This window comes from Toxorhynchites rutilus, chromosome 2 (genome assembly GCF_029784135.1).
Source record: "Toxorhynchites rutilus septentrionalis strain SRP chromosome 2, ASM2978413v1, whole genome shotgun sequence".
In the NCBI taxonomy this organism is placed as follows: Eukaryota; Metazoa; Arthropoda; class Insecta; order Diptera; family Culicidae; genus Toxorhynchites; species Toxorhynchites rutilus.
In genome coordinates, this window is record NC_073745.1 from 12,366,678 (window position 1) to 12,389,030 (window position 22,353).

The 22,353-nt window shown below is 40.5% G+C and overlaps 2 protein-coding genes across 2 annotated transcripts; one reads left to right on the plus strand and one right to left on the minus strand.

The window, feature by feature from the left end:
* Window positions 1-972: 972 nt before the first annotated feature.
* LOC129769333 (exosome complex component RRP43-like) lies at window positions 973-2,114 on the minus strand. The gene is made up of 2 exons (XM_055771538.1): window positions 1,979-2,114; window positions 973-1,922 (listed from the first exon to the last, which is right to left on the minus strand). Exons 1-2 carry the CDS (start codon window positions 1,996-1,998, stop codon window positions 1,118-1,120), a joined length of 825 nt encoding a protein of 274 aa, XP_055627513.1. The 5' UTR covers window positions 1,999-2,114; the 3' UTR covers window positions 973-1,117.
* A 2,577-nt stretch (window positions 2,115-4,691) lies between these two features.
* Window positions 4,692-19,668, plus strand: LOC129771705 (G2/mitotic-specific cyclin-A). Its single transcript, XM_055775641.1, has 5 exons — window positions 4,692-5,302; window positions 5,973-6,592; window positions 6,682-6,886; window positions 18,425-18,672; window positions 18,740-19,668. Exons 1-5 carry the CDS (start codon window positions 5,120-5,122, stop codon window positions 18,930-18,932), a joined length of 1,449 nt encoding a protein of 482 aa, XP_055631616.1. The 5' UTR covers window positions 4,692-5,119; the 3' UTR covers window positions 18,933-19,668.
* The last annotated feature ends 2,685 nt before the right edge of the window (window positions 19,669-22,353 follow it).

Sequence of the window (22,353 nt, forward strand, 5' to 3'; positions counted from 1 at the left end):
GACCGAAAGTGTTAAAAAAGTGGCACACGTCCCCTTTGTACCAACACATGCGATACGCTAAACGATGACGAACGACGAATAAGGAAGCTAGAGAGAATCGCAAAGTCGTAGTGTTGATATTTTCTGAGAAATGAACGAATTATTGATTTCTCGGTCTGACAGACCAATGCGCGAGTATAGGAGTGTTAAACTAGTTGCTCCGATGGGATTCGAAATTCGGTTGTTTGTACTATCAAGCAGCACCTTTCTCGTATGGCTATCTGTATTTTCGGCAACCAGGAATGACGTGTCTGATTAATTCTATTTCTTATCATATGTACGGGTTTTAACTGCTCCAGCATTATATTTCAAATTCTGAATAATAATGCAAGAGCTTTTTAGTTGTTTTAATCTGAAAATACGAAGCCAGTTTTCAAATGTTAAATTTTGAATGACAATTTTCAAATCATGTTATTTAATTACTTGAAACACGTATTCCTGCTCTTTTTTAACCATTTGTCTATTAATTCCCGACATTATTACTGAAAGTTTTCATTATAATATAAAATTGTCTTCAAAAACAATTTTCTTATGAGATTTTTTTTGAAGAATTGCTGGCCAAACATTGAACTCAAAAGAAAATATATATAAAATCATTCTTCAATTATAAAATTATTTTTTCATTTCTGTTTCTTGAACCAATCAAGTAATTAGCTAAGATAACCGAAATTATATTTTGTTACTACTTAATTCTTCAAAACTGTTGGATTTAAAAAAAAAACACTAAGTGATTATCGTACGATTCAATTGACGATTCCATTGAACATGTGTTCAAAAAGCACTGGATTTTTTTAGAAATAGAAATCCCAAATGTAGTATCCCTTCGCTAAAAGACTTTAATATTCTCTTCGGATGTTGTAGTTCTTGAACTAGTTTTCACTTGTAGAATTTAGGATACCCTGCAATTCAAAAATAAACGCCTTTAGATGTTTTTGGTCAAATATTGAAATAATATTCCAAGTGCAGCGAAAAACATATTTTTTGTTAACCCGGGCTTACAATGGGTTAAGAGGCAACAGTTGTGCAGTAAAGTTTTTTGCAATGAAAAATTGGCATGAAACCAGTTTAGTTTGTGTTCTCACGCTTTATTTTTAATCATGGTTTGTATAAGTTTTTGGACAGACTTCTCCCGTTTCATTGCGTTGTCTATACATTCGTCTAGCTTCTCTTGCTCCAAAGGATCCCCACCGCTTTTGTTAATATAACTCAACGTCGAGTTACAAATAGTAATAGTTATCGTGGATGTCGCAATGGTCTCTTCCTCAACCGTAGGATCAGCAATAATTTTTCCGCAAATCACAGCAAACGATGTTGTTACCGGAATCGAGTTCAAGCTGAGTGAAACACGTGGTTCGTCTTCCAAAACTTCCCGCTCATCTGTGTCTGGATTGTGTTTCATTTTTGGTAGCTTAAGCGTATGCAAAGCCGCTACTAGGGCAATAACAGATGCATCAAAAACACATCCATCATGATCCAAGCAGATCAAATCACAATACAGCGCCCAGACAAGTTTCTCTTTAGTGATGCAAAGATCGTTCAAATTCACACAGCCTGAGTTGAGAATTGCATCCGCCAACGAACAGCTGTACACCTGGGCTTCTTCACTGGGAGGTCCTGGACGATACTTTGGGGACGATAGCGGAGAAATTTCAATGTTTGGAATTAGATATCCCTTTTCGGGCTCGGTAGGTTTAGCGGGCGCCAGCTCTGCTTTGATACCGCACACTACCGTTGTATTACCCATTTTAACAATCGCGGAGCCATCGGCTGATTTGATGGAATCGAAGTTAATCGCCAATGGTCGAAGATCGGCGATTTCCCGCCCATCTGGCCGGATGTTATTATCCAAGTGATCTTTGTAGTACTTCACTGGATGGATTATCCTGCAAGAGAATCATACTATTAAACACACAGTGGTAAATTACAATTTCTTGTTTACTTGTAGGTTTTTAGATCCATTGAAGTTCAAAGATAAACAGCGGAGCATATAAAACGTGTTTGATTTTGTTTATATTTGATTGTTGCTGAAATTTCTGAACGTCAAAATTTGTACTAAAATTCAAAAATTGTTGTGGGTTTGGAAAGTAACGCCGATCCTTCAACGACCACTTCGACTTTTCATGATTTAAATTGGACAAAGATGCCAGTTCATTTTGTTGTCAGTAGTAAAAAAATTAAGGGGGACCCCTGTCTAGAAGGTTGAGAAATAATGAATTTTCGTGATTTTTTTTTTCGGATGTCAGGAATAAAGTAAGGTGTTTGGTTATTTTGGTTGTTCTTGAAGGTACATTTGAAGATGTATTTTCCATTTTTTGAGTGCCCAAACAAAACAATTGCGTTGCTGACAACTAGATACGTAGTTGTGTGAAAATAGCTACCTTGTTGGTGGTATCGGTCTTGAAGCATCGGGGTGAATTCCAATGAATGTTTTGAAACTTTAGGACGATACCTAAAGCGTTACACAGAGGTTTTTGTAAATTCTGAAAATTGCCAAAACGGCGGCCATTTCTGTTTAAAATTAGTTATTTTTATGAAAAATCACTGTTTAGAAAATATCAAAAGCGGCTATGGGCCTGATCACGAACATCACTTCACAGTGAAAACCTTGCATACTAATCATTTCGTTTTCTCCGTGAAGTGACATTTGTGACCAGGCCCTATGAAACGCTTTAGATAATTATTTTTACACGCTGATAAAAAGAATTCAGCCAAATCGGTCGAGTAGATCTTGAGATATCCATACCACCAGCTGAAAAATACATGGTTTCGAGGAAAACTCGTTTAAAAATTCGTACAGCAATATATCCTTTGAGGTGACTTCATGCTTTCGATTGCAACTTTCCAATGAAATCTGAATATCTGATTTAGAACGTATGTATTTTTTCTACTAATATTCTATAGAGCAACTAAATTTCAATGCAAAATAAAAAATATATTAGTAAATGTTAAAAAAAATATTTTTCTCTCCCACCGAAATTGTAACTGATTGAAATGGATATGGCTTTTTATTAGACATACTCCTACATTTACATTTTCATACTGTCAGTCAGCTATCATAGGAATAATTTTTACGGAGAAACTACCGGAATTGAATGTGCTCATCCTAATGACGGAACAAAAATGTAGGTATTCACGTTGACAGTGAAATAGTATCGTCGTCTGGTGGCGACTTCCAATAATTTATATAATTTGGGTCCCAAACTCGTTAGTGTAATCTCTATCAGATTAGAAGACACGAATCCAGTGTTGTTAAAACTTGAATGAAAATCATGTTATTTAATTGCTTGAAACACGTATCTTCGATCTTTATTTTAATATTTGTCTATATATTTGCAACATTGTTATTGAAACTTTTCATTATAATAAAAAGTTGTGTTCAAAAACAATTTTCGCATGAGATTGTTTCATCACCTGGATGTTTGTGCATGTTTTAGTACGAGAAAATATTGTAAAACGATTAATTCAATTTATGGGCGATAAAGTGTAGGGATAAAATATAGGAAAAAAGGTTTATTTGAACCCTATTTAATCAAAATACAGATAAAATCGTAGCTTTGAGCATTCGAAAGAAATATTTCGAGGATACTTTCAACATAGGACTACGTCTTTGATTTCTCTCGTTTTGCATACAGCTCGGGTTCAAAAACATGTAAGGGTGCTTTCTTTGTTCATAAATGGTCGGTGTTAAATCAGAGGGGACCAACCCGCAAAATTGAAAATTTCGAGCTATTGATTGCATTAGGTCCAGAGTTCCATAAGCTACACACACATATGATTAAATTAGGAAAATCACGCGTGCAGCAGGAATAACGCATCGAAATTGTTCCCTGTCCTCATAATATTTTTCAGTTTTCAGAATATTCTTTCCAGGTGCGATACAGGTTTATTCAAACTCTTGATCAACGCTTAGTTCCAAGCAGCTCGAAAATCGAAAACAACAAGGAAATCAAGGAAATATTCCCTTTGAATATTTGAGATAGATATTTAAGCGATAAGAGCATTCAATCTAAAACATCCGAATGCTCAGCTCAGTTATACATGGTTCAGCTTTGCTTATGCATCTGTCAGATTTCTTGAATAACAGGAAATCAGACTCAGGTCTTTTTCTTGACTTTTGAGAATAATATTTCGAGAGGTCTTCGAAGCCTAATTGGTGGCGTGTCCGCTACTAAGCGAATGATCAAGAGCTCAAAACTCAGGGCCCCTCAATCGACCATATTTGTGTATTATTCTACCTGTCCCGCTGTGTACGGTGAACATTAGAACAAAAGGAATACTCTTTCGCGATAGGCGACAGGCAACGTTGTGTATTTGTTATCGATGAGATAAAAAAATGTGCACGAATAAATTTGGCTCTTTCACAGCTGAAGTGTTAAATGAGTCTAAACTAAATAAACAAATGGGATAAAACAAAAATATTTCACTCTTCAAGTGTGCATTGTTAGGTTCAGATACATAATTTTTGGGACCAGACGAAGTTTTGAATCTAAAACAAGCCATCAGTAACAAGAGAAACTCCACATGAAGCCCCAAACCATAACGTCAAAATATGTGGAATTTTAGTTTCGCTGTGTCAACACAAAGGCGGGCACTGGAGTGCTAAAATTCATCCGCTTTTTAGTACACACTTTCTGTTAGCGGGTGCCTTCCAGTGCAGCTGTTAAACTCAAATCCCTCCATTTGTAGTGGCATTGTCGCAGCGAAGAAGCATTATTTAACATCGTGGACCATTTTCTGGATTATTTTATTACTGTTTGTTACTGCGTGAACATCTCTGGGGGATTCGCACAGAATGTTGATGTGAAATTTACTTACTTTGTCGGATATAGCAATTTCAATGGGCTTTATCCTCAAAATTGAATCCTAGCTTAAGCCGTAAAGTGAAGTCTACGTGAGTGCGAGGGAGAGCCAAACTGATTTAGAGGATCGGATCAGCTCCCAGTGCCAGAGTGAGACACGAAACACAAAAGTCAACGGTGACGCTAACAAAGTGTACAGCGAATAGGCGAAAAAAGGCTTAACCCCAACCTCAGAAGGCTGGGCTGCGCAACAATAGTCTACAACAGACAAAAGTGAAAATATGGCGACTTTCCGGATTCACGAAGATTTGGAAAAGGAAAATCGCGTTCTAGCGGGCAAGGCTGTAGCTGCTGGCGGAGGCCTCAAACAGCAGATTCAACCGATGCAGCGATCAACATTCGGAGTCTTAAACAATCTGACCACCAATGGGAGACCCGAACTGCACACCGTTGGGGAGAAAGCGGTAGGTTTCTGTTTTTAATATTCATGAGCCTCAAGAATTTATCCTAAAATAATAGATTAACATGTCAAATATTGCTATGAGCTCTTGTTTGCACAGATCTTCATCCCAGCTAATCCGAGTACAAAATACGATGGAATGTAGTTTATGGACATTTGAATTAAGAAATTTCAATATATGACTTGGAGTAAGATACATAGTGTTACTTTTAGTTACTAAAGATGGATGACGCTAAGATGAATTTTAGAATCAGGAAACACAATTTTACTGTCTCATTTCGGAATATTTAAAACATGAAATAATAGCTTATTCAGATCGACTAAGCTGATTCGTCAATTCAACGATATTAATTGTATAGCGGTCTTTGAAGCACCTTTGAGCTAAACCGATGGATTATAAATACTATTTAAATGAACATTAGTTTATGAAATAATATATTATCTGGAAACGAGTTATAGCTCTAGATCGCCGGCAATATATCTTAAATCAAATCAAATGAATACTATAAAAAGCTGGTCATTTTATAAATACATAGCTATTAACTTTGTAAATATTCAGTACCATAGGGATAAACCAGTTGAAAATTTCTTTAAAACAATCGTAACTGTTATAAGGCGATATTTTATTCTTTCATTCAAATTCAATAATTTTTCTGTTTCCTTACCAATGACAGATCGTTAAGGATCCCAAGCTGAAAATCAAACCATCGGTCACGACAAAAGGTAAGCAGGATGAAAAGGCCTGCATACCCGTAAATCATGCTAAAGCAGTAGCAAAAGCTGCCGAACCATTCAAAGTCTTCCAAGTGTATGACGATTCCAAAGAGAATCAAACCATCGCCGGAAAAACCGATGCGGTGGAAGCAAAACGTGAACCATTCCATGAGCTGAAGAATGTTGAGCTGCTCGAGACGCCGATGTCGGTCGGCGAAAGTCTATCGCCAATGTCAGTGGACAAGTCGGTCCTTATCGCAGAAAATACCACCCTGACTCCACGGAACGATCGTGAGCGCTTCTTCGAGGTAGAAGAGTACCAAACGGACATCTTGACCTACCTGAAGGAGGCAGAAAAGCGCCACCGCCCGAAACCGGGCTACATGAAGAAGCAACCGGACATCAATCACTCAATGCGCACCATTCTGGTCGATTGGTTAGTGGAGGTTTGCGAAGAATACCGTCTGCAAAGCGAAACCCTTTGCCTGGCCATCGCATATATCGATCGGTTTCTCAGTTTCATGTCGGTAGTGCGCGCCAAATTGCAGCTTGTGGGGACAGCTGCAATGTTTATTGCTGCGTAAGTAGCCATTGTTCAGTGGCGATTTCGTTTTCGTCTCCTACTTCTTGCACTGATTTTCTTGTCGCCTTCCTTTTTTTTCTATGCAGCAAATACGAAGAAATCTATCCACCAGATGTGGGAGAGTTTGTATACATTACCGATGATACCTACACTAAATCGCAGGTTCTCCGTATGGAACAGCTAATTCTGAAGGTGCTCGGATTCGATCTGTCCGTACCAACTCCGTTGGTATTCACCACGCTCTATTGCGTAATGAATGATGTGCCCGACACGGTGAAATACATGTCCATGGTAAGTATGGTATCCGATATGTCTTTGAATATGTTTTAGTAGATTTATTACCGATTACTCTCGATCTACTTATGGGGTAATCTATCTAAAGAAAGGTTATCATTTTTGAGGGAATGGTCGGATGACAAAATACAATTGGGTGTCGATGTCTCTTCAGAGTATTAACGGAAGCATTGTAGACTAGAGACTAGAGCTTCATAGTTTTTAATTATAAATTTCATTTTAATCCTGAAAAAGGTCAGAAGATAATCAATAGAATGACCTGAAATCGTACTTCCGATCTTACGCTCGCAACGATGTTCTTCTACCAGCCTTCTTAAGAAACACATATAACATCTGTCGCATCTAGAGTTTGCCCGCACAAAATTTCCAATTTCTCCACGGGGAAATAAAGTAAAACATCGGTAAAACATATTTTTGTAGGTTTTTTTATGAAGATATTCTGCTTTTCTGAACTTTTCACTAAATACCTCCTATCATATTTTGGTCAGTGACTGGACAGTCAACCGTACCGGCAACTTTTTTCACATCGAAAGTCTTGCCAAACTTGTTTAATTTACACATGACAGTTCTTCAATATTTTTCGATTGGAAGAATATCTGGACAATTTGGTGGATTCATACTTTTCTTAATGAAACCAATATTACAGGTCGCACTAGATTATATACAGACTCGATTATATGTGATTCGATTATACAGGGCGGACTCCATTATATTACAGTTTCTGATTTCTTTTCACTGTATATAATCGAGTCGTGAACCCGTGGCCGAGTGTTTAGCGTCACACATTATCATGCCGGGGGTTCGGGTTCGATTCCCGTTCTGGTCGGGGGAATTTTTCGTCAAAGAAATTTTCTCCGACTTGCACTGTGATCACGCGTATTCTAGAGCTTGCCACTCAGAATGTATTCAAGGCGAGTTATTTGGCATAGAAATCTCAACCGAAATTAAAAAGGATAGAAGTGTCAAAGAATAAATTGTAGAGTGATTAGAGAGCTTTAATTTGGCTGATAGAAACATAAAACACCTTTAAAATCACTAACTTTTAAGTTTTTACTTCTGAGATATTACTTAATTCTACTGATTTGAAAGTTTTACAACTGTATCCTGTATTCAATTTCCTCATTTCTCAAATGGAAGCAACAGAATTGTCCTACGTAGCGTAATTTTCGAATTAAAGTCAGTGGCAGCTGTCTAAGTCGATTTCAAAGCACCGGCAGAAAATTCTGTTTAAAATCGTTGAAAAATTTTTCACTGTAAGCGTTCTGTTCAAGATCTACTGTGTAAGATCAAGCATTTTTTTCCAATAAAATATATAATGTATTGATGAAAAAATAAAATTTTCATTCTTTTCTTTGTAAGTCGATATATAAAAAAAATTGTTGCTGCACTAGATTTTTTTTTTTAATTTATGCTTAAGCAAAGGCGCAATAAAGTTAATTTACGAGGAAGTGGCAATAAGTGTTTTTGGGGTTAAAGGGCAGTGGCAACTATATTGACACCAGTCTTTTCAGCTGTTTCAATAGTTTATTTTTTATCAAAGGTAAACATGTGTTCTTCCTCATCTTCTCTGAAGTTTGAGTCGATTGCTTTCCTAGTTTCCATGGCCTTATAAAAAGTTAATGAAGCGATCCAAATATTAGCTTCATGTTTATAAAATTTGTTAGGCGGTCTTTGGTGAGATTAAAATCGATGAACCTTTCTATATATCTCAACGTCGACGGGGAAGTTGCATCAGTTCGTTTTTGCTTCATTCCAATCACCACTCAATCTACCCTGCGATGTTTACGTTGAACGGAAATGCGAACCTACGAAACAAAAAAAATAAGGAGGATGACAAAGAAGTGGAGGAAAGAGAAGGAGAGGTCAGAAAGAAAAATTGAAAATCCAAGCACTTTGGTGGAGAACGCCAAAGCCGTGTGTGGTGAAAATAGCGGGCGGAAAAATTGAATAAAAACGACGCGAAGAAAAAAAAAAGCGAGAGTCCGTTTCCAAGTGACGTGCGAGTGCGAGTAGTGGGGAGTGTTACCCGAGCTAATGGTGGAAGAGTTTCCCATTCGATCAACCCTGACGGAATTTCAGGACGCTGTGCAATTTCCCACAACATGTAGAAGCCGCAACATTCGGTGACTAGCAGTTCCTACCATAGTACAGTGTGTAATAGATTATCAGATGGGTAGAAACGCCTCTATACAATAAACGCGCATGGAAGAGGGTGTTTGAAACCCGTGAACAGTCCGCCCTGCAAATCTCTAGTCGGACCTCTATTTGGTAACAGCCTTCCTCGGCGTTAGTGGCTGTTCTAGGTCTGAGAACGCTCGTTACAAAATGAAGTTCAGTTCTCTTACATAAGGCCCCCCACGTTTTGACAGTAAACGGTGAAGACAGGATCCGTATCTGTCGGGATCGATTTAAAGGAAATTACTAATTTTTGGCAGCTTTTATTTGGAGTGCTTAAAAGTTACAAAGTATAATGATTTTAGTTCACGAAAATAGAAAAAAATAAATTCTGGGCTTACAATTCGGTAACCATTTTATAAATTCAATCCAATATTTAATAGATTCACCGTGGACCGATCTATTCACCTCAAGCTTCTATTGTTCAAGATTCTGTGCTTACTTGATCGACACTTGTGGTTACACCGTAGGTATCGGTGTTTTCTCGACATGTTCTTTGATTGCCAGTATTGTCAACTCCATTGCTACTGCGACAACAATATCACTGCGAGGATTGCTGGTATTATCAGATATTGTACTGGAAGTAACGAGACTCTCAGAAAGCGAATGTGCTTTTGAATAAGAATATTCTCTGGCAATGTCAACAGTTTTCAACCGTAGGATCGAGACGACTTTGATGGTGGGACACAGGAGCGCGTGAAGAGAGGCTTTGTAGACTGAACTTGATTGAAGGGCTTCCAGAGAGCTGCTTGCGTGTCGGCGCTAACATCCATTCAGACTACTACCTGGTGATGGTCAAACTGCGTTGTAAACTGTCAGTCGTCAATAACGTAAGACATCAGCGCTCATTGTAACATACGCGCAGCGTCAGAAATAGACGAACAGAATGCTGCTCCCCTCGCTGAATGCTGGAATACCCTTAAATTAGCAATTAGCACCAAAACAGAGATCGTCATCTGGTATAAAAAACGTGAACAACGGAGTGAATGGTTGACGACGAGTGCTGAGCGCCTCTCAGTGAGAAGGGTGCAGCACGCGCAGTCTAGACACACAGGCCAAACAATTAATTGAAAGCAACAAAAAAACTTTGCCCTCACTATAAGATTTTATGTTTACCTAATCCATCAATCGCCCCAGGATCGCCAAGATTTTTTTCTGATAATCATTCTATTTAATTTTTAACCCAAAATTGAGTATACATTAACAAAATAAACCCTGCGTTAGATGCGTTTTGCTCATAAATGACAATATCGTTTTATTTTCCTTACAAGCGTTCTCGTTATATTTATCCATTCCGTCCAGCGCAAATCAGTTCAGCTGCACTAGTTCACTCGCAAACCGTTCTTTCGGATTCAGTTCGTTCACAAACCGTTCGCTCGCAATCAGTTCGTGGGGAGAACTACCGTTCTTTGAAAAAGAACGACCGTTCGTTCACCCTTTTCGGCGAACTAGTTCTTTCGTACCGTTCGTGAACGGTTTGCCCATCTCTAGCGCAGTCAAAACGTTAAACGATATCGACTGAAATGAAGGCAGCAAACACATATTTTTCTGGAAAAAAAAGTATCACTGGACAGAGAAAGAGTGTGAGGAGATGGAGCTGTTTTGTCGTTTTCGAAAATGAAGGGAGTTCTTCAAGAAAATAAAACGCTTTGCACAAGGGTTTTGTGTCGCGAACAGATATGTGCAAGAATCTCAGGCATCTTGACGAACAATAGCGAGGCGATCGAGGAGTATAGGAGTCGATGTGATGGTATAACAGAACTGATGATTGATGTTTTGACTGAAACGTGGGAAAGCATCAGGAACAGTAAAAATCGATTTTGGTACTTGCCTGAAGTAACATAACCAGAATCAAGAGTAGTATCCTTGTCCTTTGATACCAGTTTCACAACAACTTCAGGTTTAGCGGTGATTACCCTACATTCGATAGTTAACGACAATAACAGCTTCATCGGTAATTCGAGCTCAGGTCAGGTCAAGCTCAGGTCGACCAAGCGGAGGAATTCAGACCGGTAATTGGTAGGTTCGGCGTCCACCCGCGAATTAACGAAAACGGCCTAAGACTTATGGACATCAAGAGCATGAACAAAGGTAGCTTCTTTTTCCAGCACTGTCTCCAATGTCACTACACTTGAAGATCACATCAGTAAACGGAAACAAATCGCCCACGTTTTGGTCAATGATCGGTAGCTCTCAGATATCATCGTCGTCAGAACTTATCGTTGCGCACACATCAGCCTGATGATGGTCAAACTGCGTTCTAAACTGTCAGTCGTCAATAATATAAGACATCTGTGCTCATGGATAAATATGCGCCGCGTTTTGAAGCTGTGGATGGGATGGACGTGGATGAACGAACTAAATGCTGCTCCCCTCGATGAAAAGCAACACAGCAGCGACCGTCATCTGTTATGAGAAACGTGAACAGCGAAACGAATGGTTCAACGACGAACGCTTCTGCGCGAGTCGTACTGCAACTCTACAAAAACGTGGAACGATACAGACTGAAGCGAAGGCAGCGAACAAGGGTTTTTCGGGAAAAAAGTGCCGCTGGGAAAAGAAAGAGTGTGAGGAGATAGAACAGCTTTATCGTTCTTGAAAATCGCAAAAGTTCTTCATGAAACTAAAAACCTCGCACAAGGGTCGTGTGTCGCATACCAAAATGTCCAGAAACAAGGAAAAAGGCATCTTGACGAACGAACGCGAGGTGATCGAAATGTGGAGGCAGAACTACGATGGATGAAGTTAAAGAGGCCATTAATCAGCTAAAGAAACACAAAGTAGTTGGTAAGGATGGCCTCACAGCGAAACTTTTCAAGGTAGGTCGAGGGAAACTTATACAGTGTTTGCACTGATTTACAGTCAGCGGAGTGAAAGAAGGGGTAATCTGTCCAACCTGTAAAAAAGGTGACAATTTGGATTGTGAAAAACTACCGTGCAATCATGATCCTGAATGGTGTTTATCAAATTCTGTCTCAGATCCTCTTTCGCCGTCTATAGCAATAGGGAACAGATTTGTGGGAAGTTACCATGCGCGGTATCTCGACGACTGACCTGATTTTTACATTGAGGCAGATTCCCGCTAGTATCAAGTCCCTACGCACCACATCTTCGTCGACTCAATAGCCGAATATAACAATCGACGAACGACAGCTATGGAGCATCATAGGCGAACACCGCTTTCCTCGAAAGCTGACAAGATTAATTCAGGCAACGATGAACGGTGCGCGGTTCAGTGTGGAGGAAAAGAAAGGAGAACCCCAAACTGGCACAACTTTATAGCGAACACAGCATTCAGAAAGACGTCAAGGCTGGACGAGTGTGATGACATAATTGTCGGAAACTGCATCGCCTGCTTCGTCTGAAACAGGAGCAAGGTGAAATAAACTGCTGTTCCCGTCTAATCGTGTCCGATTTCGTGGACCATTTTTCAACAAAGCTATATCATCGGAGGGTGTCTGTCACTGCCATTCCTATCAAAGTTATTTCTACTTTCTGAAGATTTCCGCTGAATAGGCCTTCCTCATGCTCTCTTTTTAGGTCAGCGTCACACGTAAGTCGTACACTATGAAAAATGATTGCAATGGATTACTGGTTATTATTGTAGCTTCGAGTGAAAAATCGACTTGATTGAAAATTTTATTTTCCTATATTGAGTCATGGCTTACTACACTACAATACTCCTCCTTAAGCAATTAATCCTATGGCTTCACGACTCCGGTTCAGTTTAATGAGGGTTAACGGTTTCGTGAGCCCATCAGCGAGTTGATCTTCACTACTGACGTAATCGATGTTGACCATTTCTCTCTCCAGCGCATCTCGAATATAATGATGCCTAATATCGATATGTTTCGTTCTAGGGTTATATCCGCCAGCTTTACCAACAGCGATGATACTTTGATTGTCACATAGAATCTTGATAGGGCCAATTTCTTGAAACTGCGAAATCAATCCTTTCCACCACGAGGCTTCCTGAACTGCTGCTGATAGGGCCATGTATTCAGCTTCACATGATGACAACGCAATCGTAGGCTGCCGCTTACAGCACCAGGAAATCGCCGCACCCTGTAGCTTGAATATGTAACCGCTCGTCGATTTTCTGTCGTCCAAATTTGCTGCCCAGTCCGCATCGCTGTATCCTACGACTTCTTCATTAGCATCCTTCCTGTACGTCAGCTTCACTTTTGCGGTTCCACGGAGGTCCCGGAACAGATGCTTTACAGCACTCCAGTGCTGCATTCCTGGATTGGAATTATATCGGCTCAGCTGGTTCACGGCAAATTAAAATGTCCGGTCGGGTACATTGGGCCAAATACATCAGACTACCGACTGCTTCCTGATACGAGATGTTGGCCATCTGGTTCATCTCGCTAGGGGTTTTTGGTGACATCTCCTTGCTCAGCTTGTCAGTCATCGGGGTCTTGACTGGTTTACAGTGTGTCATGTTGAATTTGGCCAGCATTGTTTCAATGTAGGCTTCCTGATCCAACGCAATAGTATCCTCGGTCCGGCTTATCCGAATTCCTAGGCAACTCTTAGCTTCACCCAAGTCCTTCATTCGGAAGTTTTCATTCAGGAACACCTTGACACGCTTGATCCAGTCGTCAATGTTCGAAAAAATCATCACGTCATCGACGTATACTGCCACAAATATCATCTGCTGGCCATCGATATGATAATAAACGCAGGGGTCGTAGTTCGCCTGTGTAAGGCCAAACTTCTTCAGCATCGAGTCCAGCTTGTTGTTCCAGACTCGACTAGATTGCTTGAGTCCATACAACGCCTTGTTCAAGCAGCACACCAACGAACGATTCTGGGGATTCTCAAACATCGGGGGCTGCTCCATATAGATCACTTCTTCCAGGTCTCCTTGGAGGAAAGCGGTGACGGCGTCCATCTGCTGGATTCGCAAATCGTACCTTGATGCCACCGCGAACAGGTATCGCAGCGAACTGTGGCGAACGACGGGGGAGTACGTTTCGTCATAATCTACCCCCTTTCGCTGCGAAAAACCTTTAATCACCAACCTCGCCTTGTATCTGTTCACATTTCGGCTTGAATCACGCTTAGTCTTGAACACCCATTTGCATTTTATTGCCTTCCTACCTTTTGGTAGTTCTGCCAGGTTCCAGGTACCGTTGCTGATCAGCGCATCGTACTCCTCCTGCATGGCTGCTTTCCATTTCTCGGCATCAGAACGCGACATCGCTTCTTGTGGTGTAACAGGATCACTTGAGATGTCGTTCGCTTCGTCGATTTGCTGAGTCGTCATTCCGCTGAACTGGCTCGATACAATTGGCTTCGCAACTTGCTCATCATCGGGTTGCGCGTCTTGCACGGCATCGGGTTTTTTTTATTGCACGACATCGGGTTGGGTTATCTGTGAAGAGTGGGGACGGAGCAAGCCTTTGGTCGAAACTACAAATTGATCATACTTGCCTGGAAGATGGTGCTCCCGACCGCTTCGCCTCAACGCCAGTGACCCAGACGGATATGAAATTTGGCGCAGAGGGAGCACAGTCACATCAATCATGGTATCTGTCGAGCTACTGCTAATGTTGCTTAATGCTTCTTCATGTTCGTCGTCTTCGAAGTCGCTCTCGGTAACAGCCGGGACTGCTTCAGCCGCTGCACTCGTCCCTTCCGTAACGTCTGGCGATAACGACACATAATCCTCGACATCCAGCCTGACCATCGTGCGAGTACTTCCTCGATTTACTTCTGATTCACGACCATGCATTGTCCCTTCGTTGATGAATCGAACATCCCGGCTCTTGACGATCTTCCTGGTCTTCAGATCGAATAGACGGTAACCCTTGGTGTCTTCATCAAATCCAATCAGGATGCTAGCTTCCGATTTCTCATTCCACTTACGTCGTTTCGGTTTCGCAACATGAACCATGGCTTGGATTCCGAAGATCCTGATGTGCAATAATTCCGGTTTCTTTCCGCTCCAAAGCTCCTCAGGTGTGATATTGTGACCTCGCGTTGGTGAACGATTCAGGAGGTACACTGCCGTCGACACAGCTTCTGCCCAGAAAGATTTCTCCAGTCTTGCTTCGAAAAGCATACACCTCGCACGTTCGACGATTGACCGATTCGCCCTCTCAGCTAGTCCATTCTGTTCCGGAGTAAAGCTATTCGTGGTTTGATGACGAATTCCGAACTTCGCTAAATATTCAGAAAACTTCTGGTTGGTGTACTCCAATCCATTGTCGGTCCGGATAATCTTCAACTTGTGTCCAGTTTGCCGCTCAGCCATCACGTGGAATCTCCGAAACATATCCAGAACTTCGCCCTCCGACTTCGATCGCAAAAAATATACAAACATCCGTCTGGACTTGTCATCCACAAACACGATGTAATACCTGCTTCCTCCGATCGATTTGACCTCCATCGGGCCGCAGATGTCCGAATGAACAACCTCCAACAGCTCCAATGCACGGGAACCTTTCTTATTGAATGGATGACGGCTATGCTTTCCCATCGCACAAACACTGCAATCATTCCCAGCCTTGTTGCTCAGTAGCACGCCATCAACCAGTCCATCCGCAAGTTTCTTCAGTCCCGCCGAGTTCAGGTGACCCATCCGTCGATGCCAGATATCCATAGATACTGTTGCGAAGCACGCTAATGCCGTTCCACCATTATGTTGATCCAACTGGAACATGTCATTAGTGTGGCTGCCTGTTGCCACGACATCGCCACTCGCGTTCAGCACCCTACAACCTTCATTGTCGAAAATCATACTGTACCCGTTCTTTACAATTTTGTTGACAGAAAGGAGGTTCACAGATAGCTGCGGAATATACCGCACGTCGTTGACTTGAAGACTAGTGCTTCTGTCACGGCAGCTCGGTCGCAAAATGGTTTTGCCGATTGCTTCGATGCTCATCTCAGCCTTGTTCGCTGCAACTACGCTACCATTTGATGGCTTCAACTCCTTCAATAGTACCTTGTTATGAGTCATGTGAACCGTTGCTCCGGAATCGAAAAACCAATCGGTGTTGCTATTGGACTCGATCGATGACAAGACGACACAGAAAGCTTCTTCCTTCTTGTTCCTGCAATCCTTTGCGATGTGCCCGAATTTCTTGCATTTCCTGCATTTCGGGCCCTTTGATTCCGTCTTCGGTTGATTGGCCGGTTTCTGCTGCTTGTTGAATCCTCCACGCTTACTTCTTGCCAGTAGTGCCGCATCCGACATTGGTACCTGCAGCTCCTGCAGTAGCTTTGTCTTGATCGCATCCCCTGTATCCAGAGTTTTCCAGAGCCATAATCATTGGACTGTACTCGTCAGGAAGACCACACTGCAGCAACGCGCCAATCCACTCATCCGAAATTTTGAATCCAATCCCGTTGAGTTGGTGAGCCGTCGAAATCACTTCGATGACGTATTCAGACATCGACGCACAGCTTCCCAGGTCTGTCTTCACTAGTTTCCGCAGAAGTCCTACTCGCCTAGTGAGTCCGGAGTCTTCAAACGCTTTCTCCAGATTATCCCAGACTTGCTTTGCAGTCGTCGCTTCCTCTACATGAACGTAATTCGTTGGTTCCAATAGAAGAATAATCTTCGCTCTCGCTTTTCGATTCTTGACAGGGTCGATAGCTTTGAAAGTTCCATCCTCGTTCTTCTCGGGCTTGACGGCCTCCCAGAGGTCTTCAAGTTCGAGGTAAGTCTTGACGGCGAACTTCCATGTCGCCCAATTTTCCCGTCCGTACAATCGCTCGATTCCAGGTAGGCTTGAAGCACCGTGTGATCTCGAATCTTGATTTCCCAAACTTCCAATTCTTGACGTTGCCATTTCGAATCTTCAAAGCTTCAAAAAAAAAACGATGAATAGGCCCATAACCTATTGTAGCTTCGAGTGAAAAATCGACTTGATTGTTTGACGGTAACTAACGGAATGAAAATTTTATTTTCCTATATTGAGTCATGGCTTACTACACTACAATAGTTATCATGTCTGATGGTTCGATTAAGGTAGTAAGGACGTAGTTCTTCCACTGTAACTGCTGGCCCTATTATCAGACTGTATCCAGTTGATTTCGGATTGCTCAATGAGTCAGGCCTACGAAACCAATGAGTCCTAGAGTTTCAACCAGGGTTTTTATTTCCCATTCCTTATCATTCGATGAGGAAATTGTCCACTTATCCTAAAATATGCCATTGTTGAAAAGGCAACTTCACTTTGTGGATGCAAACAAATATATGTAGTCGGAGCTGATTATAACGCGCGAATACTGTTCCCTCGAAATAACATCGAGTTACACGGAATCCAACAATACTCTGCAAATGACAGCACAATTCGCACAATTGTCTTTTCTGCATCTCCTACTGATCGGGACGTATTTTCTGCGTTGACTGCCATCGAATAATTTTGAAGATTTGCTCGCGAGAAAAATAGCCGATTTTCCGAACTGCTTCGCAACAATAAAAAATATTTTTTCATTAGACATTCGATTAGCTTGGAAATTCGATCAAGTACTAAATATTGTTCGCTCAGAAGATTAGGTTGACCATAGGTTAGGAACCGCTTTTTAGTAACGGCGAGAATTTAATCTCTAAGATTTAATCCGAGGACTGATCTCGTCCAATTGAAGTCATGGGAGTCACTAACAATCAACTGCGAATTGTTTCAAGCTGTATTGTGCTTCTAATCAATATCAACTACTTTCACACAAAGTTCCGGAAAACTGTCAGCATATCATTTGGACTGTATGGGTAATTATCAGTCACTGATTTGTCAGGCTTAAGTCTAGTAAATGTAAAATAAAGAATTTAATTAGTCCCATTAAAATTCCAGCGATGAGATTCATCTATCCAGAGGGTTCGTCTCTAGGAGACGTTTCCTAAATACAGTTATACCTCGATATAAGGCAACTTTTCTATCACCCAGCAGTAATTATAATCCTTTCTTATGACCTAAATGGACATAACTTACGTAGACAAACATGATCAGTTTTAAGTAGAGGAAAAGGTCTGAAAAAATTGAAGTGAAATTGGTATCAATTAGTGATGAATGTTTAGCCGGATACCGGATAGCTTCAAGTTCTGATTTGTCATTTGTTTAAAAACTTACTAGAAACATTTATTCGAAATAATTTATACTCCAAAAAGTATTTCTGTATTGTTTATTTTTACATTATATCGTTATATCGAGGTATGACTGTAGTATGTTGTGTCGGAATGAAATGTGTAAACTTTGTTAGCGGAATCAAATGCAGTCGGTTGCAGAATGCTTCATTCATTATAAGACCGGTTACGAGCAATTTTTTGTCGGTAAACTTGTTTCTCTAAAGACCAAGAACAACATAGGCTAATAAAACTGTAATTTCATCTGCTGCTTTTATCTACAGTATCTTGGCGAACTCTCGCTCCTGGATGCTGATCCGTACCTCACCTACCTGCCATCTAAAATCGCGGCAGGCGCTTTGGCTCTCTCTCGTTACGTACTCGATTTGCCCATTTGGTCGCGGATGCTAGAAACCAACACCGGCTACCGATTGGAAGACCTCAAGGACATCATTTTAAATCTAAACAAGACTCACCTGAAGGCGGCATCGTTGGGACAGCAGGCTATCCAGGAAAAATTCAAAGGCAATAAGTGAGTCGGTGGTTGAATCGGGGTTTCAGAATGTTTTCTTCAATATTTGCATTGACTCTCTTTACAGATATGCGCAAGTAGCTACTATCGTACCGGTCGAGTTAACAGAGGAAACGTTTGACAAAATGTGCAAGTCACTTGCTGCAATAGTGGCCGCCACTACAGAGACGGAAGACAGCGCAGCAACCACATCGTCAGTTGCTCCTCTGAATCCCAACGATTCGATGAGGGAAATGATGTCGTCCTTATTGTTTGTCTAACTGAGACATCAGATCTGATCCTGTACCTTATCCCCAATCCTTGTTCCTCACCCCCAGTATGTCCTGTAATGTATGTCTCTGTTTTATAGGTTTTTATTTGAATAATTTTATTCGCGATTGTAGTCTTATTTTGTTTGTGCACCCGTCGCAACTATAAGGTATCCTGTATGATTCACCATAGCTTTAGGGTATTTCTGCTGAGACTATTTTTTCAATAATATGACGAAATCGAATCGAAAAACAAATTTGCAAGGCCAAATAGCAGTAATAGTTGATGTAATTGATTAAATAACAATGAAAAAGACATTTTCTACGAAACTGTTAACTACTACTTAAGTCAGTTATTTTAAGTAACACGTTGTCTGAATTCTCCCTACATTGGAAAGAAAACGGTTTCAGTCACAGAGATATACAAACTGACCACGGTCAAGGGGGGTGGCGAAAATGTCAATGTCGCCCTTCGGATAAAACAGCCTTATCGTTCTGAACAAACTAGAACTAAAAGACTAATCTCGCTACGGCTATCGTAAGTTCTTCGAAGTACGCTTAAACTACTTAGAGGTAGAAAAAGAGAGAGTGCGTGAAAGTGATGAAAACGGCACGAGATGATTTTTAATTGTAGGATAAATTATAAGCACTAGGGCAATTTATGTTTTTAACACTCGAGTCTTTTTATTGCTACAACCATATAACGAACGAAACTGCTGATGGAAATAAAGTAAAACGTTTTTCGTGAGGGATATCTTTTGGACATTGGAAAGAACTGCACTTTTTCTGAGTGTAATTTTAATATATAAATCCTATTTTGTTCTTAGCTCAACAGAAATACATACAGAATCGATCGCCAGAGTAGTTTTTTGTCAGTATTTTCACCGCTATGCTTCCCTTTAATTCGCTTGCTTCTCAGAATAATATAGTATTTGTTGTAATATGATTTGGATATCGTGTTATGTCTCTTACTCTCTTTTTAATAGTTTCTTATGTTTTAGTTGACTTCTTTATTAGTGAACAGTCGCTTGTCGACTAGCCGTCACCCTGCTTCATTTGATATTTTTCTATCCTACGGCACAATCCAGTATTGTTAATCTGCCCTGCGTTTTTAACATTGTATTCAGCTTTCTATCCGCGAGAAGCTATGCATCAGATTTTAACAATCGACGAAGAGTCAGGGGACCGGGCCCTATTCTCACTTTCTTTCATTGCTGTTGCAAGTCAAGATTTCAATGGTTCTTAATATATAAAAACCAACTATATACATGCGCACAGAGTTGCTTTTAGCGAGCGTAAATGGGGTTTCGACAGGTGACTGGAAAAATTAAATTCCAGCTATGGCATCCGTGTGGGATTAATATTATTGAATCTTTTTTGGGATAACTCCAAATTCACAGCAAATTTTAACGTAAGAACAGAACCGCTCTTCGGAATGCAACGCTCAGAATTTCGGATGCAACCACGAACTATAACGAAAAATGACACAAAAGGTATTCTTTCACGTAGTTCCTTTGTGATTCAGTAGTGATCCAGAACTTTCATACAGCTGGTACATACATACCTCAAATATTTCCATTACCTTCAGAAACGGTTCTCAAACGGCCATTCGTTAAATGCTTGGATATAAGATTTGGCGATCTTGGATCGATTTTTAGAAGATCTTTTTTTTTCATTTTGATTTCCGATTTTTTAGATCGATTCTTTGTACCCGAAAAATCGTGAAGATCATTTTCTTTCGTTTTCGATCATAGATTTTTTTTTCAGTATACATTGATCTCACCACCTGACAAATTTTATAAACATAATGTCAACGTTTGGATCGCGTTCGAGGATATCAGGATTGGGTGCTGTTGGATCAATATTTAGAAGATCGATTTTTTTTCGATGTTTCGATCTAAGACAAACTTTTTGTAGATTTGTTTTTCAGTATACATCGGTTTGATTCTCACCAAAGATCGCTTCACAAATTTTATAAATACAATAGAACCCCGATTATCCGCGGAATAGTCGGGCTAGCTCCTCGCGGATCACGAAAATCGCGAATAATAAGGCGCAAATACAAAAAAAAATATATTTATGCATGAAAACTAATGTGACTGCTTTCTTGCCGAATTTTTGACTATTTTCCATCAATACATTAAGTATCTTTGGGTGCTGGGACCGACACTGATGTTGTGAAAACGCTCTAGATGCGGGCTAAATGAAAAACGAATCATCAACAACGTGTTAATAATGCTCTCACAGATAATCCATCCACCAATATTGAACATCTTGCAGATCTCTTTTCTCTCACGCTTCATCTTCCTCCAATTACTCCCTACAGTTTTTATTCCACAAAATTAAGTCAGAATCCTCCCCTCCTTTTTTTGATACATGTATTGACGCGGAGTACAATAAGGAATTTGTATTTGTGGAGCTTGAATGCCCAATTTACGCGGAGTACATGGTTCATTCGTCGGTCCTGAAGATGTCGGTTATTGTGAAAAGGAACTACGGAACTGTATAGTTAAGGTTCTTGAGGAGGATGGTTAATAAAATACTAATAACTATGGAGTCTCATGGTCTGCTCGACAATCGCCAGTCTGCTTTTTGTCCCATTTGGAAGCTATCCTTTTAGAATATGTAATAGAAAGCAAACGATTATCTTACTGAACTTGAGGATCTTGATGATTCCTATCTGGAAAGATGTATGCATGGTGACATTCTATCTCTAGGCCTGTCAAAAGTATATGACCGAGTCTGGAGTTTCCTAAACCTCAAATCTCTGGGCGCATGGGTCATCACGTATAAAGCTTCCTTGATTACAGAAGATTTAGGGACCTATTATAGAAATCGAGGCGATACGAATTTTGATCGTTAGCTCTATTTTTCTATTATAGATACCGAGCAATTCGATAGCATCAAGCAAGTGATAGCTATCGGTGCATCATTCAGAATTTTTCGAGTTATTTGGTTTGCTTGTTGCATAACTTCAGAGAATTATTTTGTTTTGGTTTGCGTTCCTGATATTTTGCTATAAATAGGGCCCTTATAGTCATAATCGGCAACCACCGTTCCGGGATTAGGGACCAGTAGAACGGTATTCCTCATGGCTCGGTTATTGCTGCTACTTTGTTCTTGATCTGTATGCAATCCCTCTTCATTAATACTCCACCTAATGTTCATGTTCTGGTTTATGCAGATGATATCACTTTCATCTCCTTTCATCACTTCAAACCTATGACCAGGACAGAACATCAATCCGCTGTCGACTCCTTTGCAGAAAGGGCAGATGAAGCAGGCTTCACGGTTTCCCCAGAAAAAAACTCAACACCTAAACATTAGAAACAATATAAAAAAGATTAACAAGTGACCAAAACTCATGATCATACAAACCATAACAGTAGAATGTACATCTTTCAAGATCCTTGGGTTTAACCTCGATCTAAAA